This window comes from Anopheles gambiae, chromosome 3 (genome assembly GCF_943734735.2).
Source record: "Anopheles gambiae chromosome 3, idAnoGambNW_F1_1, whole genome shotgun sequence".
Classification (NCBI taxonomy): Eukaryota; Metazoa; Arthropoda; class Insecta; order Diptera; family Culicidae; genus Anopheles; species Anopheles gambiae.
The window spans coordinates 15,665,649-15,691,774 of NC_064602.1; the positions used below are offsets into that span (position 1 = coordinate 15,665,649).

Here is a 26,126-nt window from a genome sequence, read left to right on the forward strand (position 1 = left end):
AAGGACATAACAATTAAAAACATCCCTTGGGGAAGAGGTACAGTGATCGGAAGTCTGTCATCATTCGAAAAACGCCACAGTTGCAGAGCAAGTATAAGATCCACCCGGGAGAGATCGTTGATACAAATCATTCCATAAAATTACAATATCTATTTCAGTATAATATTGTTTTTTGTTTGCCATTCTGGGGTTCCTCCCCTCACCCCCTCCCCCATCCTCCCTCACTCCGCTCTCTGTAGTGCATTGCTTCCTTTCCGTTTCTGTTTTTTTTTGTTCTTCCATCTCATCCGATCTTTTCAAGTAATTTTCGGGGGATTGCTGGTTGTTTGTGATTTGAGTGGCTTTTTTCTGTTTTTGTTCATTTAAATTTTGTTTTTATTTTTTCTCTCTCTCTCTCTTCATGCATCATTCTTCACAGTTATGTTGCTTTAGCTTTAATTTCTATTTCTGTTTTTTTTGTTTCTTTTTAACTGGACTTTTCGTCGGTTTTGTTTTTCGTTTTTTTTTTCTTCTTCTTTTCACATTACTCTCTCTCTCCCTCTCTTCCTCTCTCTTGCTCGCTCGTGTTATACTACCAAGAGGGGCGCGTTTGTTTTGCTTGCGATGGCTATCGTTCGTTCGATCCTTAAGATTGTAAATCCCCCGCTCTTACTGCTCCTTACTGTGGTTGTTGCGGATCCCTTCAGTACGGTGTTTCGAATTTGCCGCCACGTGGTTAGAAGGGTTAGAAGAGTTTCGGTTCGTCAACTTTAGCGCAATTGCCTAAACCACCCCCGATTGTGTCCCGGCCGTCTGTGTGCAATTGTAGTTTTGGTATGTGTTCGATGGCGGACAATTCTGTAACACATTTGCCCTCCTTACCGCTTCCTATCAGCGTCCGTCCCGTCCGGTTGCTGTTGGTGGTTGTTGGTCGTGATGATGATGATGATGGTGTTATGTGCATTTGTGCATGATTGGAGATGTAAACCAATGCTTTGCGCCAGACGATTGCTACTATCATCAATGCACACTTACAAAATATTCACACACGCACACAGACGCACACACACACAAAACAAATTACACATATCTAAGTTACCGCAACAGTTAAAGTGATCATATTATCAGTAAACGGGCTCACAACGATACATCCTCCGTTCGATCGTTTGTTTTACTGGTTCCAACTGCTTTCAAGAGATTTTTTCTTCTTCCAGAGACACACATACAATCTCTCTTGTAAAGACTTTAAGTGTTATTTTTCCTTTCTTTTAGTGTTGTTTTCCTTTCTTTAGTGTTTTTTCCTTTCTTTTAGTGTTTTTGTTCCTTTCGTTTAGTGTTTTCTTCCTTTCTTTTAGTGTTTTTTTCCTTTTAGTGTTGTTTTGCTTTCTTTTCGTGTTTTTTCCATCCGTATGTGTGTTCTTCCGACTTCCTAGCACACACGCCCACTGTACTTTGACTGTATTTTGGTTTTATGATTGCGATTGATTGCGGGGTTGTTATGTTCTCCTCTTCTACAATACCATCTCCAGGGAAAGGGGGATTTTGTTGGTTTGTTGATTGGGTTTTGTTTCCGGTTTTGTGTGTGTATAAAATATGAATATCTGCGTACCCCCCATCCCCACACCCGCACACTCCTTTTTCTCCCACCCCGTCTACCCCAACGGAAAACCCCCATTCCAGAGAATGTGTGAGAGGAGAGAGAGTGTGTGTGTTTTGCTTTATATTATTTATATTTGCGTTTGTTTCTTTTCTTTCTTCTTGTTTCTTCCTTCTATTAAGTGCTTGCTTGTATAGTTTCGTGATTTAAGGTAATATTACTCGCTCTTCTGTATATAGGGCCAGCCATATAGATTATGACTATTTGTGTTATCAATACATGTAGTAGATGCTTGCATTTATACGTCACATTTTTTTTCTCTTCCTTCTTCTTTCTTCTCTCTCTCTCTCTCTTTTTCTTTTTCTCTATTTCTATTAGTTCACCACGTGTATGTGTGTGTTTGTGGGGGGGTTCGTCGTTTCATTTTGCTAATTAAATGTACGCTGTGTAGAGGTGTTAGAGGCGTCGTCGTATGCGTTATTATTGCGTGCCTCTTGCTTCTTCCTCACCGTATAAGTAGTTACAAAGATGATATTCCCGTTTCGTACGTACGCAGATGCAGACATAGAACGGAAAAGGCTTGGGAAATTGAAGACTTAAGACTGTATATCAGCAACGAAACAAAGGGTACGATAAATTAATATATTGTTCCGTGTGGTTTGAAGCGCAATTGCAAACCACCTCTTCCACCTTCGATGATTTTTTGCACGTGTTTTACTTTGCTAGCGTAAGCGGAATGGCGTTTCAAATGTGCCCAAGGGATGCATTTTTGTTTTTTTTTTGGCAGTGACTGAGAGTCCCTCTTCACTGCACAGACCAAATGATGATTATTTTTCAAAGATACATACACTCAAAACCATACCATGAAAAGAGGTCGCACATGGATGTAACCAAACTGTTATTTTGTACCTTTAAAACAAATAAGTATCTACTACCACGTAGGCAAATTCTGTTCCGCAGCTTTTAGTAATGGTTGGAGTCGTCTCTTCGTTACATCTCTTTGTCTCTCTCTCTCTCACACTCCCTCTATAATGGTTGTTTTTATAGTATCACAGAAAAATTGTGGCCACATTCACACGCGTTGACTCATTGGTAATAAAGTGGTTTTTGAGCATATTAACCCGTAGGCGACCGATAAAGTATACGAAAATCAGAAAAGAATTGACAAAAAAAGGAAATGGAAAAGGCTTGATAAGCGAGCAAACGTGTTCAGCCCTATCTGTTCCATTCACACTGTTAGCTTCCTTCTTGGGCACAACGCAGACGCTGCACAAACTTTAATAGTTCTTTTTCCGATATTAATTTCACTTGACGTACTTAAAAAAACTTATCAATACAATTGTTTTCCAATAGTGTACAATAATGGACTTCTTCCTTGAATAAATTGCTCCAAAGCGCAATCGTTCGAAACATAAAACACTGCAAAAGAGTTCGTTAAAATCATCGAAGAGAAGGATCACTTCTTGCCCAACGAGTGTTTACAACGGAAAGAGATCGCATTGCTAAAGCTGTTTAGAGGATACGTACGGATGCTCATCACAGGCGTTTTGATGGATACAGGACTTTTCAAGAGTTCTGAGTAGCTGTGGGACCCTTTTATTGACTCCTTCTTACGTGAAATGAACTTAATGCGGTGGGCATTGGACTCACTAGCGCCCTTGTCGGACAAATCCAATGGGAATTTCCGAGGAGCCTGTCCCAAAAGGTTGCCATAGAGTCCAATTTCAACCATATGAAGTTCACTTCCAATAGGAAAGAGTCAAGGAAGTGTCCCACAACTATAAGAACCATTGGAAAACCTAGTAAAAGTTAAAAGGAAACAATTGAACCTAACATAGTTCTCTCTTCGGCTATATAAAGCTGTGTTAGGCTGGCTGTACTTTTGGTTTTGCATTGGCATGTTTTTAGGGCGACGACACGTACGGCGATTGTGTTTGTGAAACAGAGTTGTGAAATACTTAAAACAAAACAAAAACGTCTAGGCGCTTGAAGATCGTGTGTATCTTGGGCTTAACTTGAGTTACGGGTTGTTTCTATGCTATATAAAAGGAAAATAAATTACTGATACCTTGCGGGGTTGGAGAGGGGTTGTGGAGGAGCGAACGTCACGCGCTTGTCCACACGCTACCTTATAGTGATGATTAGCTAACTAACGAAAACGTTGGTGGAATGGTCGACATAATGCAGAGCGCGCGCACAGTGGCCAATTCTCGGAACGTGCCTCCTCCGGGGCAGTGATGGACGTCCAAACTATAAGGGCCAGGCGCCACACGGCAGGAGAACCGTCTACTGTCGGAACGAACAAAATTGAACTAAAGCGCTTATTGGGAAGAAACCCAGACTGCGACCGTGCGCGTTCGGGTATTGACTATTATAATTTAACTAAAAGCTGGTCCTATGTGGGGTGGGGTTCTTGGTGTGGGGATCATATATCGCTACGATCACAGCGTTTCAGAGTTCTTTGCGTGTAGGGGGAGCGCGTTGAAGCTGTTTAGGATGTTGCCCGTCGCAGCTGAATTAAAACTAATGGCAAACGAAAACAGAGACAAATCTGGTGTCCTTGTGCTGTGTCTCACTGCCTGTGAAACCGGACGAGCTAAATCTACAAAAGCCATTATTGCACGATCCTTGTTTTTTTTGTTTTTGTTTTGTAAGAGCCATTCTAAAAACAAGTTCTAAAAGTAACAAATGTCTTACTATTAAATTTGCTATTGTTGACGCACACACGTTGATGCGTGCTGGTTTGGTATGGTTTGTAATGTAAAGCCTTCGGTTGTAAAAAAAAAAAAAACATTTAACTCTGTCAGTCGCCAGCATGCCGTATACGTGTGTGTGATAGCCATAGTTCGACCAAAAATGGTATGGTAAATCGGATCCATTCTGCTATTGTAACGCCTGTGACGAATGCAAATTGGTGAGCATGTATGTGTTTGTAGGATGTAGCGAATATTAGGCCCGTTGTTCGCATTCCCTCCGAGTGCCTTTCCCCAGTGCTATTGTGTTATTTGGTTTTATCTCATCGATTCACAACATTATTCATTGCAGTAAAGTTTGTCGCCGTTGTTCCTTGCTTTCTTGTTTAATAAATAGAGTACGCAAAAATTAGGAAATCGAATTCAATCACATATCGTACAGTGTGTGTCTGTGTTTCACGTTAGCGTTGTTGGTGATCTCTCTCTCGCTTGGAGTTTTTTTGTACAACCCGACAACCAAGAAAAGGACGCGTGTGATAATGGTCGCCTAATCAACTGGATAACACGCACGCACACACTTTGATGGGATCTCAAGATGATTGTTAGAGTGTTACGGTGCGTCATTTAGACGGCCACCAAGAGGGGCCTTTTTGTGTAGTACCATTACTTTCCTCTCGAAGCACGCGTGTCAGCGCTCACAAAATCAACCATTATCCTCCGTTTCACTCTCCTGCTTTCGCCTGCTCCCTATCCCCCGTATCTCTTTCTCTAGTTTGAATTATTTAATTTATTACAATATATTAATAATGATCTACGGTCCGACACACAGACACTGGGCGCGTCGGCGAATTATGATCACACAGTGTCGCTGTCCACGCGTACGTGTTTCCCTCCAGTAATAGAGCAAAAACATAAAAGAAGGGCAGCAGGAACACCACGGCTAGTGCGCAGCCCCCTTTTTTTCTAAAACCAATAACCTAAAAAGTACTTGATACAATTTCTATTTCAAAATCCACTCCTTGCTACGGGCGGGGAAGTTAGTAGTCGTGGCTTGTCGTGTCCCAAGTGAATCATGGTACGTGCCGACTGTATCTAACGCCGGCAACCGGACGAACTGCAAGGGGAGAGGTGATTTGTTTGCCGGTTTACAATTAAGTCTCAGTTTCAGAAGTCAAACGATGGAAAGAACCTAATACAGCAATAGTTAAACCGGCAGCAGTAAGCTAACCTTCTCTTGCTTCTTGATGTGTACAATTCTTTTCAAAAGAATGACAGAATGTTTACGGTTTTTTTTAATTCAGTAGCTCATGAAGAGTTAACGTTAATTAATAGAAGCTTGTGTATGAGCTGTGTGATAAGGAAGCTTTCCAAGTTTTCTTTCCATTGCTTTGCAGTTACTTAACTTGCGATGTTACTTACTCGACCCGCTTGCACAGGATGTTCCATTCGGCATAAAGCTCTCCCACATTTGCTTTCCCATTTCTCACAGTATTTTTTTTTTTCATCCAATACCCCTGGCAGTTCTGGCCCGCCAACGTTAGATACCGACCTCGGCATGAGCCTTTTTTTTTTGCTTCGCCTCAATCCACAATTCACACAGGCAGCGAACAACCCCTTCGAGGCATGGATTTGTAAAACATAAAGCCTTGTGTCTCACACTGTTTAAGGTGTATGTATGTGTGTTTGTGTTGTTGAGTAACCTTGTTCCTTGTTTCTTCTCTGTTTCATACTGTCTGTCTGTCTGTCTGTGTCTCTTCTTTCCCCCACGAAATTGTCCCTTCTTTCGCGTTTCGATACTTCGCGCTACCTTCACGCCATATCAAGTTTATATGTTTATCTCTCTCTCGCTCTCTCTTGCTGTCACTTGCTTAAAATGAACACTTTAACTGGTGGGAATTTTGATAGTTTTATTGCACGCAGCACGAGTTCTTGTGGCCGTTTTTGTGCTTTAACCGTGACTTGGGCTTATACTTTTCTAGGTAAGATAGTTGTTTGGCATTAATAGCACCTCTTCGTTTACTGCAAAGATAAAGAGGAGAAAGAAAAAAAAAACATTAAGATCAGCTCACACAGGCGAGGATAAAGTTGTAGTCACTACTTACTCTCTAATCAATTCTACAGCTGCCTCGTACTTAAGTCCTAGTTCGATCAAAGCCAGTGCCACTAGCACCGGTGCCCGGCCCAGCCCTGCCACACAATGGACCGCCACGCACGCTTCCGGATCTTCCTGGAATCTGTACAGAAAGCTTCGATTTATTGGGGGGGAAATTGCGCTTCTCTACCCTGAGCTGGGTCGCGAGCTACGCGGCCACCGTACGAATCGATCAAACTTACTTTTGCTTCAGGATCTCGAACCATTCCATCACGATCTCGTTCGGCGGGAAGGTACCATCCTCGAACGCTAGATCGCGCACGATGATACCGTGGTTGGCCAGCTCCTCGATCTTGTAGCTTGGCTCGCACACGCGCACCACAATCGAGACGTTATGTTTCTTCAGCTCCTGTGCGGTGGGTAAAAGGAGATTCATTAATTGCGGCCCAGGTCGCTCTTTCTGCTGGTCACAGTCAATGACTGAGAGACTGGACTGATACTTACAGCAATGTACGATAGAATGGTTGCATCCGAGGGCCGATCGGTGATCAGGAATTTCATTCCCTTAAACTCGATCCGCGCCGGTGCGGGTCTGATGTCCTTCTGGCGCATGATGACGGTTGTCATAAAAAGCTCTCCTGCACACGACTACGAAAGGTAATAGCCGCTTTTTACAACCGACGGGGTAGACGAGCCGCGAGCTTACGCAGGGAGAGCGTCTGTTCACTGGTGCGGTTTTTCTGAGGGTGGGGTCTTATAGACGGAAACGGGGTGGAAACAAAAAACTAACGACGCCTTACAACACAATCGCACAACAATCGCTCCTTCACAGCGCGTTGCTATCTCAACCTCAACCTCCTCTCTCCGATGCTTCTTCTTCAATGACTGTGGTGCGCGCGCAATACAATGTTACTGCTTCCGAATAGATACAATTTTCATCACAAGTACAAACTAATATACGTTTAAAAAGACGGCCGAAACCAGAAAGCTTCTGCCCGCACACCGCTTCAATGGGGACGCGGCACACCGGGGGGATGGATGATGCGGTCCACTTAAAACAAAAAAAAACTTAAAATTCTCTTATCACAATCTTTTTCGCGTGCCTTTTTTCCTTCCTTTATCTCTTGCGCCCGGTTGGCTTTAACGGTTGATTTTGGGGATGGTTGACACAAAAGATGCAGTGTGCTGCTTTTGCCGATCTGTTTTGCAACTTTTAGCCGCAGAACGAGAGCTTGTTGTATATTCCAGACGCACCACCCGTGTGTGTATTATCTTATCTTTCCGGTCTTGTAGTGCTGGGGTAGATGTGCTTTCTCCGAGATGCCTGATGCCTGACGGGAGGAGGTTATCACTTGACCAGCAACCAGAATCGAAACGATGGATATTACTTTTTTACGGTAATTTGTGTATGCTCCTGTGCACACAGTCAGCAGAATCACTCGGGCGCTGTGCGGTGTATTGGAAGTATTGCAAGCACAATTTAACGTAGCAACCGTTGCTTTGCTCGGCTTAGGTATGTATGCTCCGTTATTAAGTCACAACAGCGTTGAACGGAGTAACACAGTAACTTTTACGCAGCAAGCACAGGTAGAATCTGTTTTCGCTGATAACCACCACCACGCTGATGCGAGCACTCTGGAGTCTGTGCCGCCTGGTGCCGCCTGGTGCCGGTGAATTATCTTATTTTCTTCCACGACGCTTTAAATACACAGACACACGTGCTTATCTTTTATCTGATCAGGGTTGTGTTGCAGCCGCAAGCGTTCTTCCGAAAACACACACCTGCTGATCGGCTGACGGTGGCCGAACACGGTGACGGAATTAGCAGGCAGCAGATGCAGCAGCTTGCGCGGGCGCAATCTTTCGACGCGTTAGTAGTAGGTTGGTTATAAAAAAGTGACAAATTTGTCCGCCTCACAGTAAAGCTTGAAACACGTATCTAAAAGTAGTTTTCAATCGAAACATCTGAAATGGAGAAAGAAAAATATTGGAAATTGTTAGCGATGGCTTTACATTGTGTTTAGCAATTTGATCACAATCCATCGTAATTGACTAATCAACATTGGAATTAAGATTAAACTACATTTTTACATTTATCAGATAAGGCTAATAAACTAAAGGAGATCACATTGTAAGTGTCATTTTTACAAAAAACGAGCTACAAAACATTCAAGGACACAGCAACAAAGTGCGCCTCAAGTGCACTCGAGCAAAACACAGACGCATTTTGCATTTCCTATACATTCACACAGAGGCAAACAGCACCAGAATCATCCATGCATGTTGCTTCCCATTCTTGTGCACTTGAAGCCACTTGAACCAGCTCACAATGATCAATACCAAACCCGCACACACACACACACGCACTTGTTGGCTTTATGCTAGATTAGTTTACAGCAACGCGGAATAGCAAAACAAAAAGCTGTGTTTGATATACGCTACGCTGCACGTACAGCAGGTGCCAACAAGCAAACGAGCTCAAAGCGGCCGGCACATTGTTTCTGCAGCTGCATTGTGCGAAATGCAATCGATAATGGCTTTAAATGAAATTAGTTTCCATTATTCCCATAAGCTGGGCGCGATAGCGGGGGTGTGTGTGTGTTCTGTCACAATCCGCGTGATACAATTTATCGGGTGATCTTTTGTAAGCTTCTCTCGTAGGGTGTGAAGATACCAATTTAAAACATCAAGAACCTTGTGCTTTATCAACTTCAGCAGATGATTCGATTAAACACATATTACACCAATAACCATCCAATTTAATTAAATTTAAATTCAGAAGCTTATGAGCATAATTTAAAAAAAAATAGAGCCTCGTTCATTGTATTTTTTGCTCCTTGTGTTCATTGAAAGTGTCATTACTCTTATAACATTCAAAAGTCTCATCAGATCTAGTGTTGGGTAAATCTGATGCAGACTCATGAACATGAATGAATCTTTGAAATGATTCAATGAATCTGAATCCCCATTGGAAAGATTCATGAATGTCAAAGATTCTCAAATCTCAAAAGATTCATGAATGTCAAAGATTGATTAAATCTCGAAGGAATTATGACTTTCATAAGATTCATATATCTCGAAAGATTTACGAATCTCTAGGAATTGATAGATCTCCAAAAAATCATAGAGCTTGAGCATCTTATTATTCTTCTTCTTGGCGTAACTATCTACGTGGTCATGCAAGCCTACAGAGGCTTTCGCGACTTCTTGGCATCTAAAACACAGCCGAATAGTTTGTTTTGCTATGGGGACTCGATCCTTTCAAGGTTCGAACCAACGGCGGACATTTTGTTAAATCGTAAATATTTTTAAAATCATACATCTCTAAAGATTCAAGGATCTTGGAAGATTCATGAATCGATAGAGAATCATGAATCTTTGGAGATCCCCGAATCTTTGGAGATTCACGAGTCTTTGCAGATTCACGATTCTTTGGAGATTCACGAATCTTTGAAGATTCACGATTCTTTGGAGATTCACGAATCTTTGAAGATTCACGAATCTTTGGAGATTCACAAATCTTTGAAGATTCACGAATCTTTGGAGATTCACGAATCTTTGGAGATTCACAAATCTTTGGAGATTCACGAATCTTTGGAGATTCGATTCGAGATTTGAATCACTCATCCATGAAAATTCATATGAATGAATCCCTACAAAAGATGCATAAATCTGATCAAATTCACACAATACTAAAACTAACCAATACACACTGGCAACTTACTTATATTCATCAGAAACCCAGCAGACTGCAGGAGTTCAAACGGTTGCTCTCAAGAAGCTGCTACGCTACTGGTTAATCAGTTGTTTCGTGTTGACTATATCGCGACGTCGGCTAAACCGTCGGCCAAAATTTCGGTGGAATAGTGTGTTGTTTCGCTCTCCTTTCCCTCGATAGAAACGGGTCCGATGTAAGGGGGATCACGAGACGAGCAGAAGGGTCGCTTGTTGTTGTGTCTAAGGACTTCGTTTACGTTCACGTTGGTCAGGATGATGTTGGCGCTTGTGTGTTGTTGGGGGATTGTTTTTAGCTGTGTTCTTTTGCCTCCAAAGAATATTATCTTATCCTGTGCGAGTGCGTCTGTATACGAACGATCGCACGACGTCTTTGCGAGGGTAGTACACCGCGTACCGCCCCCTCCTGGCTCAATCACTGCACTTTGTCGCCGGCTGGCTGGATGATAATGGATTGAAGGTTTTTGCTTGTTTGTTTACTATTCTTAATAGATCTATTTTACAATCAGTCTCAATCTGGAAAACAGAGATAAGAGGGGAAGCGAATTAACGATCAGGTTCAAAAGAATGCTTAGAGAAGTAGCACACACATGGGAGCGCCCTTTGAGCGATCCCACTCCCCTTCCCAGCACACCTACATGTTGTTTTCTGCCGCCGAGTTTTGCTTGCAGTTGTCGAAGATGGTTGTTCACTTGCAGCAGCGTAGTTTGTTCTTGCAGAACTTGCAACGAAACGCCTCGCACACAACGTTGTAAAGAGCCACACACACGCACAGCAAACGATGGGATTATTTAAAGCACACACACACACACTCACATACACATCGATCATAAAGCGAATCCAGAATCCGGACAAGTGCACTCTCCACCAGGCGATGAAGGGATGGCACACGTTAGGGATGCGTTTTCGGTTCTCTCCAAACCAACAGAACAGTACTTTCCGATCGGGAAAAGCGACGCGCAACGTAAGTCGTGAAAACGTATGATGCTCGAATAACGCTAAGCTAATCCCTCACATAGAGGATTGGTGCGATATGGATGCGGGATGGATATACGAGTTTGGACGATCTCACTCCGTCCACTGACTGACGCAATACTCTCCCTGCCGCACACTGCGCGTTGATGATGGAGGTAATGACGATAATGATCGTGGTGATGATGATGACGATGCTTTTGCTCCAGTGGCTTCCTTTTCGATTTTGTGTCTATTTTTGCTTTTCTCCTCTAGCAAGGACCTCGAAACGCGTGTCCGTGTGGGAGAGGGGTGTAACCAACACACACAGACACACACTCACACTTGTTTGGAGGGTGCTTACGGTGATGGCGGCTACGGCAATGAATAAACACCGCTCGTGTGCAATTCTTCCTTCTGCTGGCGACGATGCTTCGCTACGACGTGCAGCACTTTCTTCTCCAATGTACGCTCCAGCTCGGGGCTTCTCATTCAAAAGCTTCGCTACCCGGGTGGCTTGTGTCTGTGTGTGTGTTTCAGATCTTGCGCGAGACCTCCTTCCTTACGCAGCAACCACCATTCGCGCTTTCACGAGAGGATCTCCTCGCCTTGCTCGCTTTCTACCTCCTCACACGCCCTCTCGCTCTCTCTATCACACTCTTTCGTCCAGCACACACTCGCTCTCTCGTCCAGCTACAACTTTCTCCAGCTCGATTATCCTTCTTTCCCGGGAGGTATAGGGCGGCGATGGGCGGCGTCGGCGGCGGCGGCGGTGGTGATGGTGATGATGATGGTGGTGGTGGCAGGGAAAAAGCGCGCCTTTCGCTTATTTGTGTTGTGCCTGGCAGTATTCTGCGCTGTCTAGCTGAAACTCCATAGAGGTTGGAACTAGCCGCACCAGCTGCCAAAGGGAGAAAATGGGGGAAAAGAAAATACAAACGACACATTAGTGAAGGGCTACTACACGTTTAAATATATTTTGTTGTAAAATTTAAAAAAAGGGCCAGAAAATCAAGCACTTTTTTGTGCGAATTGAGCGAGATGGCCTTGCGTCAAAGATAGCGAAACATAGACATGACCGAGTTTCTGTGAGCCGATGTCATAATTTAACAATTTGTTGGCATTTCACCAAAACTGCCCCCCCGGTCCCGCCGTGGGATAAAATAGTGGTATCAAAACAAAAGCGATGTGCCCAATACTGCTGTGCACTGCACTTCCTGCTGCTCGTACCAGAAATGGTGCCAAGGACAATTTAATTGCCCAGGGAGGATGGTTTTCGTACAGCTTTTGTAGCATGCAGCAGCAGCTTCTGGGGCATTTCACCAACATCTTAAAGCATTTCAACGTATTGCATCATGGTACAATTACATTCAGGAAAAAGAGTACAATCGATATGAATGAAATTTTCTCAGGGCTGAATATCTCTTCCAAACTTGGACCCAAAAGATTCCCGATAACACATGTGCTTTAAGCTTGTTTTCCTGACCACTGCTCAAATTGCCAACTGGCGCCAAGCAACTATAACTCACGACCCAGAAGCTAATTTAATGGGATGATGCAACTGCAAGCACGAGCACGAGTTACGTGCTCTCCTTGATGACCCTGACATAAATGGGCGACAGTCTCGAACGATCCTAACTAAAGGGAGCGGAAAGCCACAAACTACCCAACCATTTACCGATTTACCATGATCCAGCTCTGCAATGTGTAACGACTTGTTTTTTTTTAAGACCCAAACGTAGTCAAACAGATTTTTTACAAAAGAACCAGCAGTCTTGTTGATAATATTGCCGGCTCCTACAAGGTCAAATTTCCCAAGATAAAAGGGTACGGTTGATGCCGTAAAATGAACCTAACAAGGCATACAGGGGTTTTTCTAGCCATTTCGACACTACACAAGCAAACACCTGAGGAATACCTGTCAGTGATATCAACGTAAAACATTGGATTGGACTTGGAAGCTTAAACTTTTGAGAGGTGGCTAGAGCATCCCTGGATGACCATAGATCGATAGGTTGTAAAAATAGTTAAAGGAGTCTTCATAAACCGATTAGTTTGATCATTTATTGCCTTTCCAGTCTTTGCATCCTGAAGTTATTGTAGCCAATCTTAAAGTAAACGAGTTGTATGAGTAACCTACGATCGATGTTGTTCGTCTGTAGTTATTTCCATCACTTTAACATTGATTCATTGTAATACAGGGTTTTCCACGAGTTCTCATAGCAGTGGGACACTTAATGAACTCTTTCTAACGTGAAATGAACTTAATGAAATGGGAATTGGGCTCTATAGCACACTTGTTGGACAAATCGAATAGGAATTTCCAAGGAGCCTGTCCAAAAGGGTGCCATAGAGTCCAATTTTCAACGTATGAGGTTCACTTTCAGTAGGAAAGAGTCAAAGAAGTGTCCCACAGCTATGAGAACCCCTGGAAAACCCTGTAAGTTTTGAGCAGGAAAACTCTATTTATCCAAAATTCACTCTATCTCTTATATTTAGGATATCCTGCCACTGACTAGGCCAACCAAAATCCATAGAAGATTGATATTCAAGTTTAAATACGTATTGAGAGCTCGGGTAAGCAGGAAATTCAACAGATAGATATATCGATAACTCTGCAGTTAACAACTTGTCACAGTTGTATGTTCTATTCAGGATTTCAAATAATCTTTTTCGAAACCAGTTTAATTGAGGTTCTACATACAGGTATCATTTTCCAAATAATTACAGAATGGAAAGGAATTTCTCCAATAATTACATAGCCACTTACAAACGCAACCACAAATACGTCCAGCCCATAAATACAATCTGGGGTTGAATGCCAACCCCACCGAAAGTGCTTCAGTTTACGTCCATTTTTCAAACACGATTCTATCTTATCTCTCCAGCCGTCGCCAACGCCAAGTCCCCAACACGCCCCAGGAATTGCACACTAGCGATTGCGCAAAACCCCGTGTCCCAGCGTCGCCTCGTCGTGCAGGCACACTCTAGAAAATTGCGTTAAAAAAAGCTTTGGTCGAATCACGCCACTTGAACATACTGCATGTTAAAGCCAGACAACGAAGAAGGCGATTTCTTCCAAAAAGGTTTGGCTTTGGAGGTTCTATACTAGACATTCCAACACACAGACAAACACAAGCGAGCGAGCGCGGTAGAATTTGATTGTGTACAATTAATTTTAATCGCAACTTACCCCTTACCACTCCCCCCAGAGCCGATAATGTTATGCACAATCTATTAATATGGGTCTGATTGAAGCTGCAAGTGGCGGGAACGGGAATAAACAAAATACCCGCCACCAGCACACAACAGCACACACTTTGCTGCTTCCATAATTGTCCCCACAATCGCTCTCGGTTTTAATTATCGAACAAACTTGGTGTTGGTGCAATTCCGATGCGAACAACAAAACAAATCTATATGCGGGTGTGGGATGTGTCAGGTTCAAGAAGGAGGAGGAGTAGTAGGTTCGTTTCGCGCGTTGCTTCTAATCATTCTACCACGACGATGCTTCCAGAACTCACCCATTTGACGCATGATCGATCAGTGTGTGTGTGTGTATGGTTCGTGTTTGAGTAACAAAACATACTCTCCACACAACCACCGATTGATGACTAACAAGTAATACGACAATCAGTACTACAGACCCAAGCAGAGGAGACAACCGGAAAGGAAGTAGTTGTGACGTGTGTGTGTGGCCGTTGATTTTAAATCGAAAGCGAAAAAGTAGAATTTCCGCCACCGAGCACAACAAGCGGAACTCATGTTATGTTGTGTGTATAAAAGCACTCTACTTGAACTATTCCGGCGGAGGATGGTTTGGCGGTACTACACAGGAGGTAGAGTCAAGCACACGATTGTCCTCCCTGCTAGTGACGCAAATCGTGGAACAGTTGTGCATATACAATACGCAATACAAACGCCTCACAAAACACGCCATTGATGGCGTATTGTACCGTTTGCCACTCGACGCTCACACCACCATCAATGGGACACACACCAGTCTGGGGACACACTGGCACTGAAAGAGAGCCAGGGACGAAGTGAGGAAAGCATCCTGGCAAGAGCTCCCCCGGGAAGTCAATTACAAATGCACCCACACGGGCGGAGAACTCCTACTGCTTCGAGGCCACAGTCAGCTAGTGAGTGATGGAGAGTTTCAGAGTAGACGATAGTGATGGAATGTTTGCCTTTTTTTGGAATTTTAACAATTTGCAACACTTTGTTGATATTGTAGCAGTGCTACAACCGATAACAAATGAAATACTTTCCTGACAACATTCTCTAGCAATCCTGGTGCTAGGTCCTACATTCTACTTGCTACTGAAAGGATGCTTTCCAGTGGCAGTGCATACCACTGGAAGTAATTTTGTCCCTTCTAGGAACGCGCAATAAAACCTTACAAATCGAATTAAAATTCAATAAATCACTGGCATTGATCACCCCATTCCACACACTTTTCAACCGTGAAGTGTGCAACAGTGTGTTTTTCTACCATCGCACCATGACGTCATTGGACGTAGGAACGGGAGATTTCCAATTGGATGCCACACGCTGGATAGGACAAACTTGCACCAAAACAACCCACACAGCATCTACGTAACCTACGTAGTAATAGCTCGAATTGCCTTGCTCTAGTGAAAATCCAGCTCTCGGTTGCAATATTGCTGCAACATGATTGCTCTCCCGCTCTCTTTTCATTGGGGTTGCAAAATTACAACTTCAGCAGCTCTCGTAGGGGGATATAGGTCACTCGCGAGAGAATGCAGCTGTAATCACGTCCTATTGGAATCACAAGCGGCAGGATAATCGAGCAGAGTGGAGGATATACTGTACAGTGAAGTCTCTCTAAAGGTGAACCTGGAAGGGCTGTAACGTCGGAGAATGTGACCTTCTTTGAGCACATATTGGAATGTTTATAACCTTCCAACTTATGCTAGCTTAGAGAAAGGTGTCTTGCGAAGACATTATTCTTTAGAGATACATACACTGTGTTACAAATGACAGGATCTTCAAAAAGGCCTCATTTTGCACAACTAATTCAGCTTGAAATGACTACAGATTAGATAGACTTCACTGTATTTGCATCAGCGCATCCCCTTAGTCATTAGCTAACCGCCCACCATCATCGTCATCATCATCATTCTAGTTTGGTCTGTTTCTTTCGCATTGCACACTACACGACAACAATGTCATGTAAGTGGGAAGAAAGCAAAAACAGCAAATCGTTGCGCAACAAAACGGAGTGATGGACGCTATAAAGCAAAGCGGTGAAAGCGATTACGCGCGGATTCACCGTTGATTCACCAGCGCCACACCACACTGTTTGATGGAGAGCTTTTAGTGGTCCGTGTATGAGAGGAGTAGGTTGATGCTTCTCACATGATGGTCGGATGGAGGATCCCTGTAACATTTCGTGCGCACAAATGGTGGGCGCTAGATGCATCGGGGTAGAGTGTAAATTGTCTCTATTAAAGGGTGATTGTGAAATGCTAGCGATTACACCCCCACTCATGCGGGGTGAAATGAAGTGCATGATTTTATACTATTATTACATGGCATGTTGGTTCTAGCGATGATATTTCACTTTGTGGCGAATGCAATTGCTCTAATCCTTATCAAATCCTTTCATATGGAACTTTAAGATCTTTGAATGCTAACATCTCAAATATAATATTTGAACAGATGTTCACGTATTAGTTGAATAGTAAAGATGTCGCGTAAGTTTACTTTAACATAAAAGAGCAAAACTTCTATTAATATAAAATCAATGTCTCCAATTCACAACATTAGAATCACAACATTAGAATTGACAACATTCACAACAACTCCAATCCCACTTAAACTTGGAGGAACATTATCCAAAATTAGGACTAATAGAACAAGAACTGAGTCGTCCCTTTTATTTTAAGTCTTTATACTCAAAACAAACTTGCAGTCAGTTTTAGCTGCATGTGGTAATGTAGAACTGATAATTTATTGGATTGTGATTGTGTCATGAAGACAATTCAGGGAGGAGCATTAACACAGGAATCTCCAATGTAGAATAACTATCTTTTGTTTAGTCTTTTGGTTTTCTTATGCCGTGAGTTTTCAGAAGATCTGAAGAACATTTCAGATCCTAATAATACTTTAGGTCAGCTGACTAAAGATCTAGAAATTACTATGCTATCGATAATATCATGATTTCAGTGCATAGCCATAAATTCTAATTAGGTTATAAAGTTTGTTAATTCTAACCCAAACCCAAATGTAGGACCTTATGAACAAGGTTCGTCATCATGTTTTCAATTTTGAAAACCTAAACCGATTTGAACAAATTGCTCCATCTTTCCTTCGAAAACGTCAAATCCTATTCAAACGATAGCAGCAAAATCGTAGAAGACATAATGGATCAGATTCTTGTCGGTGTGTTGCCGTTGTTGAATCGTTGATTAAAGACAAGCGATCGTAACTGTCGCTTATAATCCATCAGCAACCAGCAGCAGCAGCAGCAAAATGAACCCAGCACGTAAGAGCAATTCTTGCCCCATTACCCCATCAATTATTACTATTGCGCATCTTGCACAGTGTCACCCCCGCGCGCGCGTGAGCGTGAAGCAAAATTCCGACCGGCCGCCAATGGTTCGTGCGATGGTTTTGCGAAACATATATATAGACCTCAGCTGTGTTACATCGATCGTTTCCCGAGGGAGAAAGGATCGCCTTCCGCGCCCAAGGAACACCACCAGTGGTTACTCTACTACTCCCGGGGCTCAGAGTGTCAATGTACTACACACAGCATTTGCGCACAGACGAAAACAGACACAGACACATACATGAAAGAACCCCGCGCGAGAGAACTCGATCCTCCTTCACGGGCGCTAGTCGATTTGCAAATTCGTTACAAGCGGATCTGTTTTCACATTTGTTTTTTCGCTTGTTCTATACTACCTCCACACAAATGTTCCTTCACACACTTATACGGAGGGTGGCCTACGGTCGGCCCGGTTAATATACTACTAGGTCACCTTTAGCGTGAGATACGATCTACTGAAGTCGCCACCGGCACCGCCACTCGATGGGTGTCGATCACCACCACCACGCCGCCATGCTCCGGGGGTCTTTGCGCCGCCTCCACGGGCCTCCCATTTTCTCGCGTGTGTTTTGCTCGCGCGTACCACACTGCAACGTGATACGCCCGGACGATCTTCTCGCCGGACCGTTCGCGCACTAGTAGGCGCGCGTACTTTGCCTTTGCGCGCTTGTGCGTCGTGGTGGTCATCAGAACATCCGCGGTGCGCCCCGTGATGCGAACGTGCGAAAATAGATCGCACAAAGCCACGAACAAAACAAAAACAAACCGCAAAACATTCGCCCCCAAAACTGTAGCAAAAAAAAAAAAAAAAGAAAAACACTCCAACCGGCCCCCATTCTGTTTGTTTTCGCGATCGTTCTACGCGATCTTGTTCGCGTGATCGATTTATGAAGGATGTTTTGTGTGTGTGTGTGTGTGTGTTTTAATGACGTTCTACGTTCGCATTCGCAGCATTGCTGGAATAATTCTCTGTTCAGCTATAAATCAAACCTGATGATTAACTGGTTTTGTTTTGTTTTCTAACGCATCACGAACAAAGACGCAAATCTTCGCAAACACACAAAAAACGTCCTTTTTAGCAACCCTTATCAAGTGCAACTCAGAAGAAGCAGACCATCAACAGCTCGATAGAATTCACACCAAAAGGTGCGATAAAAAAACAACCACTTGCCAATCAACAATCACCTGCATGTCTAGTATAGATGCGACCATTCTGGCCCTGGTGACGGCAGAGCAAAGCTGGCAAACTAAAAGACCACCTCGCATACGTGAGAGCGAGAACCCAGGGGTAAGATAACCAGGACGGAGGCTTAAATCAACCGCAATATGACAAACGTCACCCCCGCAAGGTGAATGAAGGTAGATAACACACCACAAAAATATTGAAACAACCCGAGGGCAACGTGAATCATCGCTGTTCGCCTGCTTGTGCCGTCGTCTTCGTTATTGAAAGAGGGCTTTAGGTGAGTAACTGGGTAAATGTTCGCATTGCGCAGGTTGTATGATACAAGATAAATGTAATTCTGATTACAGTGAGATCACACTGGACACTTACACTAAAGGACTGGCGTATGTACGGGCAATGATCGGTCGGTCATCGGCAATGAGGGCCCTCCGCCTTGTATATGAATATCCTTGAACTCCTTCACGACTTGTTTTTTGACGATTGGACACAGAATTGGGGTACAATAATTGCTTTCGGCGCACTTTCAACTGTACACTCAGAATCTCTGCTTAGGTTCACCGTATCATTCAGATCACAGTATCAGTTCACCAAACACTGCGTATGGACGCTCATGTAACGCTCTCCTTGAAGAACGCTTCCTGTGCACTGACGGTTCGGCGACGAATGGTTGCGTCCTGTTCGCGGTGGTGCGCGGAAAGCAGGACAACCACAACAACGCTCTGCACCACTGCTGCCGGGTGCAAACAGTAGTACGATCGGATGCTGACGATGGTCAAGATGTCGTCGGGACAGTGCCCCTTACTGTCAATCATGTAAAGGAAGAGGAACCTCCGTATGCTTTTTCCCCTTGTTCCCACACTCTATTGAGATTGTGTTTTTTTTCTTCTTCTGGTCCGTCACTTTTGTTGTCAAATGTTTATCTCCCACGGGTGAGCTATTCTTCTCAGTATGGTTCACTTTTTATTCTGCCTATATCTTGCAGATGACGCACGATGAGAAATTATGGAAATGATGGGTAGGAAGAAGGTCGACAAAACCACTTAGTTTGCACCGGTCGGCCACACGCCAGCAACACACAACAATAATCACTTCACTTCAGTTTAATCCCCATACAAACACATTGAATCGTTTATTCTTCATTTTAATCAACACTATTCAAAAACAGGGGAAGTACTATGATGTGTCAGGAGGCAAATAACTTGCCAACAATAAAAATATCACAACACAAGTTTAGAATTTCGACGGAAAGAGGTTTGGGAATTCCCTATTCGCTCACTGTCAGGCTGACTTTAGACGTCAACGTCAGAAGCCTACTAAAATGTCGTATGAGTTCACGAAAAACCAGTCCTCCCAACGTGTATGAGAGGATCGTTCTATACGGAAAAGAGAAATCACAAGATCCGTTAGATTCGCCAAGGCACAATCACTGTTTGGTGCCACTGGTAACAAGATGCTTATCAGCGATCCAATTTCCTGCCGTACGATCTCAGCTGTGAACAAGTACTACGCGGGCAAGCCCGGGACGTGTGCTTAGACACTGCGCGCTGTGTGCCCTGCCTGCCTACTATCAAACGCTGATCTTGCGGCTAAAGCGCAACTGACGAACCCCCCTTCCCCCTCCCTCGTTGGTGTGCTTGTGTGTTAGAACCTGTTCGTGGTCGTTCGAGTGGCGCGCGTGGGAGATTTCATGCTTGATGGTTGTGACTATGACCACACACACACACATGCACTCACAGTTCACACAGTCCGCGCACCAACTACTATGCGAGCGCTGTGGCAGTAGAAACCTCTCACACATACACACTCACCCGTGTTGCACGTTACTTTCCGGGTTAAAATTAAGCGAACATTATTCGCAGCGCCATCCGTGTGCACTACGGCGGATGGGAAACCCAAACAACTACAGCCAGTTCTGGGCGTAGTACGACGATAGATCCGGTTGTGATCGCGAGTGTGTAGTAGAACGCGGAAAGGGACTGTGGTTCTGTGTATGCGAGCGTGGCAGCTGTTCAGTAGTAGTGAGTTCAATGTTTGCGTGCGTAACCGACGGTCGGCTCGTCTACCGTAGAGTACGTCGTGTGCAATAGAACGGAACTAAGGTTCGATCGAATACGGTTAGTCGCGCTGGTGCTTGCAAAGCGTGCGGACGTGCGTGTTGATTGCCCAGTGGCAAGACGGTGAATCTGAAGTAGGTCGTATGCCTAACTTTGTTACTTGGATCTGACAGAATGAAGATCTTGATATCTTATTTAGATACGAATATCATAAGAATATAAGTTTCAAGAATACGAGACTGTGTATCTTAGAACCTAAATTTCCAAAAATGTATATATCTTTACGTTCTGATCTCAAGATGTTCCGATACAAGAATGATACTAATATATTCCTGAGGTAGCCAATTCTGACACTCAAATAAAAGTAATCCCTCTAAACACCTTGAAGATTTTCCAGAATTTTTGTTTTGGTTACGATCGCTTTGCAAAAGCTATACAACCACAATCAGCTAACATGCAATATAAATTACCCGGTCACGCTCCACCTCCGTTCAATACAGTAAAGAATCCGGATGTACCTTTCCACTCCGATCACTTCCACGCTATTCGTCCGTGCAACGTACCACAATCACATCCAGTCAACAGATAGTACTGGAATGTATGAAGTGGCCATAGCACCACTGTACCAATCTTATCAGCAAACAGCGACAAGAAGATACTTTTTTCTCTGAACCAACGAACTCCAACGAAAGAATTTTTCCTTTGCATAGCATTGCAGATAGTGGATGTGCATTGAAACATGAAAAAAAAGAACTGGAAGTTGTCCCAGCGCATCTTAAAGTACGCCACAGTACGCGTTTGCTTTATCAAACAAAACATCTGCCCAACGGTTGATGCCGTTCGAACGATCGAACGTACGACATAGAGGAGTTCGAGAAACTTCCGCCCTTACACGAAGTCGTAAAGTGAAGATCACATGTCAGAGAGCGTGGAGGGGGGAGCAGATCTGGCGTCTATCTCCAACGACAATTCCCGAAACGACTGCCATATGGTGGTGTGCCTAGCGACGCCTTTGGTTCGTCTTCTCGATCTCAGCAGCTTCAATTTCCCCCACTCGTCAATCATCATGATGGCAAAAGTCGCACCCAGGCCAAAACACCCAAACAACACAAACCGAATGCCGCTAATGACGCGACGAATACTACTCAACGGTGATTCGTGTTGTGTGTTTTGTACGATGGTGCTTCGCAGCAGCCAGCATTCTTTGGCGCTCTGGACCTCGGGTTGTTGTAAGTCAGATGGTTTTGGTTTTGTTTTGTTTGCACTTCTGAGCAACTGTTGAAGCTTTGCCAAAAGATCTTACAAGACAGAATGCGTTGCTGCTTTTGCGTGATGTACAGGATTTATTTACAGGGTGAATTAATGGGTCATTTGGAATTTAGATGAGCAAAACCGTACTTAGGAACAAAATCAAAGTGGGTTATTCCACTCCAAAAGATGAAAAAAATGTTAATTGAAGCATGAAACTACATGCTTTCTGAAGATCATTTCAACTTTCCAGAGCAACACTACTAATGCAATCCTCTAATGCACGGTTGACAGGTTGTTGCGCTTGTCACCACGATTCTAGCCATTTGCCAACCGCAGTACTGCGCTGTGATGTATTCAGAACGTCAACCGCTGATTGATTTGAGGATGTGTCGGTCAGTCTGTTCTAGATGCGACATCACACATCAGAAATGATGCAATTCAAAGCGAGCAACATTTGTCTATTTTTGGAGGCACAGTAAAGGTCCTAATGGAATTCCATTTCATCAAATGATATAATGCAGAACCTAACCCAATAAAAATGTTACTTCATGTGACAAACTGTCTATCTACTTCTCCTTTACTTATCTTTATACAAACGGACGTGCAGTTTGTCACACAACAAAGCACGCAAAACTACAATCTTGCATGTTTCCGCTAGGAAAACCCATTCGATCATAAACCTACCCTACATTTGTGCCGCAAGTCAGCACAGGCAGCAATAAAAAAACACTACCGCCTCGATCACATGATCTCCGCTCCTCGGGGAAGGGGAGAGATGGCACATGCTTTTTATGTTAGTAAACAAATAAACCCTCCGTCGTACCAACCGTACAGATTGTTGCGCTTCTTTTTCTGGCGCTGCGCTGTTGGCGCTAAGAAATGTTCAAATTGCATGTGTTTTTTTTTTCTCTGTTGTATTCTAAAAGCTTGCAATATTTTCGCTTGTGAGACACAAACCCCCGGGGGCGCAACAACCGGACCGGCCTTGAAATGGGTACGAAATTGGTTTAAAATTAACCACGAACAGGAGAGGAAACGTTTTCTCTCAGAATCTGAGGGTAACAAAATAATAGTGTAAACAAACCACATTTTCTGCAACCGAATGTACATTTTCTCATTGCAGTGGGTTGTGTTGGGCATGGTAAATGATTTTACAACTAAACTGAACACTGTTTAGCTGGCGCATGCCAGCTAGTTTCATTTGGGATTGAGTATAGAGTAGGAAAATAAGGCAAACGTGGATCATAACCACTAGTAGCGATCGGGTTACAACCCTGAAACCCGACCCGCAGACATGCCAGTCAAAACATTTGCAACGAGACACTGACTGAGGGCACGTTGTCTCTTACTATAAAACAAAACAGACAAGCGACCCGTTATGAAGGGCTTTGAACCTGCAAACTGTTTGTATTTATGTGTTCTCCGTCGCAGTATTTTATAACTAAGCTACTTTTGAACACTTCAAACTTGCATATGAATAAGTTGCAAAGACGACTGCGATACGTTTAATAACATAAACAGCACATGGAAGGTATGATGTTCAATATCACTAACAAGTTAATATCGTTAAGCCTTCATCTATTGTCCAACCCAATCCACTCTATCTCTTAGAACGCCTGACGGGCGCATGTGTCATCTAATCTAAGCTACCTGGTCGCGTTGTAAAAGCAATAACTCACTCGAATCCCGGTTCGCCCGCAGTCGATACACACTTGACTTTGACGCTGCAAAACTGCCGACACATGACACAAACCACCACCCACCCCCTAGCCCAGCTCGCCCAAGGCGAGAGACGTAATAATCGCAACGGCGTGCAAAAGCAACGTGCTACCCTTACTTCGCAACCTGCTTCGCCCCATTTTGCCCCTTTCTACTTGTCTTTCTACACCACAAAACCCATGTCCATGCCCTTGCCGGTGCAATGGAAAAGGTCGCGGACACGAGCATCTTTCCAGTGTGTGGTTCTCGTTTGGCGATCGCACAAAAAAAAGGTGAACAAAAAAGCCAAACGTCAGGAGAATAAACGTGATTATTACACAAAAACCGGATATGCATACATACACGCACACACGCGCGTGGAATAAACGGAAACATTAGAGAATCAGCTCCGTCATGTGGTTTGCCTCGTTACTCTTCCACGTTCCGGCACCGTTAAGTGATCGATTGCGGTTAGGCCGTGCTCTAATGTGTCGCAACACGAAGGGAAGGAGATAAAAAGGATGTTACGTTGGCTGTTCCTCTTTAATAGAACAGCAAATAGAACTGAAGCTGAACACAAAGATGCCATAATGTTATTAATAGTACTATTATTTTTATAGCGTTTTCCAGAAGTTCTCGCCAGAAGCTGTGGGACACATTATTGACATTAAAATGACGTAAAATGAGCTTAATGTAATAGGAATTGGACTTTATAGCTTTCCTATTGGACAAATCCGATAGGAATTTCAAAGGAGCTTGTCCAAGAAGAGTGCCTTAGAGTCCAATTTCCACCATATGAAGTTCAATTCTAATAAGAAAGAGTCAAGTAAGCGACCAATAACTATAAGAACATGATTAAAGGACACTATCAATTAGTCAAACAGTAATACTTTTATGACTTGTTTGTGATTTGGCAGAGGATTGACATTCGAAAATCCAGAAACAGATTTTATCGTAAATTATTCATTTAACATGCCAAAAGGAAATCACCAAAAGGACACTGTAACAACATGACAATTCTAGTCAGGATTCAAGTTCAAAGTTCGTAACAACTTTTGATTGGTATAATCGTTATCAACACATTCCACTCACTTACTTGGAAGAATGTACTACTTTGAGATAGATTTCCGTTCATATTGCACTAATAAAAAAAATCAATTACTTATAAAGAGAGGTTTAGCTTAGAGCCTCCTTGAGGTCAAGGCTAACCGCTGCTGCTCAGTTAGCTAATAGGAAAATCAGCCACTGATTCCACCCCTAAAACCCATTTTCCATTTTTGTGACATTCTAAAATATAACCAAATATTCTTCCCAGCACATGATCGGGACTATTCTCTCCCTCCCAAGCTCTCTAACACCTAATCAACACCGAAGCATCCATCATCTCAGTATCAATGATTCATCAGCGAAAGCAATTAGCAGCCCTTTGGTCGGTAGTGCAGACACGAATTAAAACCTAACTGCGCCATCGTGCCGCGCTTTTTGCAAAGGTGCAATTGACATTGAGAGCGTCATTTTCACATCAACACTACCACCACCCCGCGTCCATGCTCACTGTCAATCGATACGACCGGAAAGGGTGAAAAAATAGAACACACAACGACACGGGGTTTAACCTTTCGCTCCCTGGCAGTACTTAACTGCTCGACCCGCCCTTAAAATAAATCACCAATCCTTCCTTCTTCGTGGGAGCAGGGGCTCGTGCGGCTCGTGCAACGGGATGAGGCTTCTTACCCTTGTGGTCACACACAAACACACCGCAGGCGCGGGTCTTATAAAGGGACGGCCGTGGAGCTTGCGGAGCCACGGGACACACACGCGCGGCCAAGATTAGCAGCTCCGCGCGCGCGCGCGCCATTACCACCTGGAGGTCGGGGTGCATCGGACCGGTGCAGATATTGGCGTGTGCTGCCCGTATATATAGATCGTCAATCATAAGACGAAATAGACGAAACAAACACACACATACTGGGGCGATAATTTAAGCATTCGTGTTTGAGCGCGAGAGTTGAAAAACTGTTTGGCGTTTCGAAAAAAATTAAAAAAAAAACCGCCCCACACAAAACCGATCGATCTTCATTAGTCCCAATTTCGATCCTCTTTAGGCGGGATTTTCTTTTTTTTTTTTGCATGACATGTGGCATCGAACCTTCTATGATTGACAGGTTTTATGGCTTGGGGGGTGAGAAAGAAAAAAGGCGACGCTGAAACGCAAAACAATATTCATCTTCGGCGAAAGCATCAATATTTAAATTTACACCGCAAAGAATAATTGTTTCACATGCATCAAAAAGGCAAACTTTTCCCTCCATT

At 43.6% G+C, this 26,126-nt stretch overlaps 1 protein-coding gene across 15 annotated transcripts in view; it reads right to left on the bottom strand.

The window, feature by feature from the left end:
• Positions 1-6,156: 6,156 nt before the first annotated feature.
• Positions 6,157-26,126, bottom strand: part of LOC1275558 (PRL-1 phosphatase) — a 36,252-nt gene continuing 16,282 nt past the window's right edge. For 5 of the 15 annotated variants that reach the window (XM_061655467.1, XM_061655470.1, XM_061655468.1 and 2 more), the window contains exons 3-8: positions 10,735-11,948; positions 10,086-10,612; positions 6,866-8,326; positions 6,604-6,770; positions 6,372-6,515; positions 6,157-6,288 (exon numbers count right to left, since the gene is read on the bottom strand). In XM_061655467.1, the coding sequence (XP_061511451.1) occupies positions 6,177-6,288; positions 6,372-6,515; positions 6,604-6,770; positions 6,866-6,988 (546 nt within the window). In that variant the 5' untranslated portion in view covers positions 6,989-8,326; positions 10,086-10,612; positions 10,735-11,948 and the 3' untranslated portion in view covers positions 6,157-6,176. Of the gene's footprint in view, positions 6,289-6,371; positions 6,516-6,603; positions 6,771-6,865; positions 8,327-10,085; positions 10,613-10,734; positions 11,949-14,240; positions 15,969-18,057; positions 18,408-19,179; positions 20,373-26,126 lie in introns of those variants that run through there. The other 10 variants (XM_061655482.1, XM_061655475.1, XM_061655476.1 and 7 more) reach the window with 7 other exon arrangements.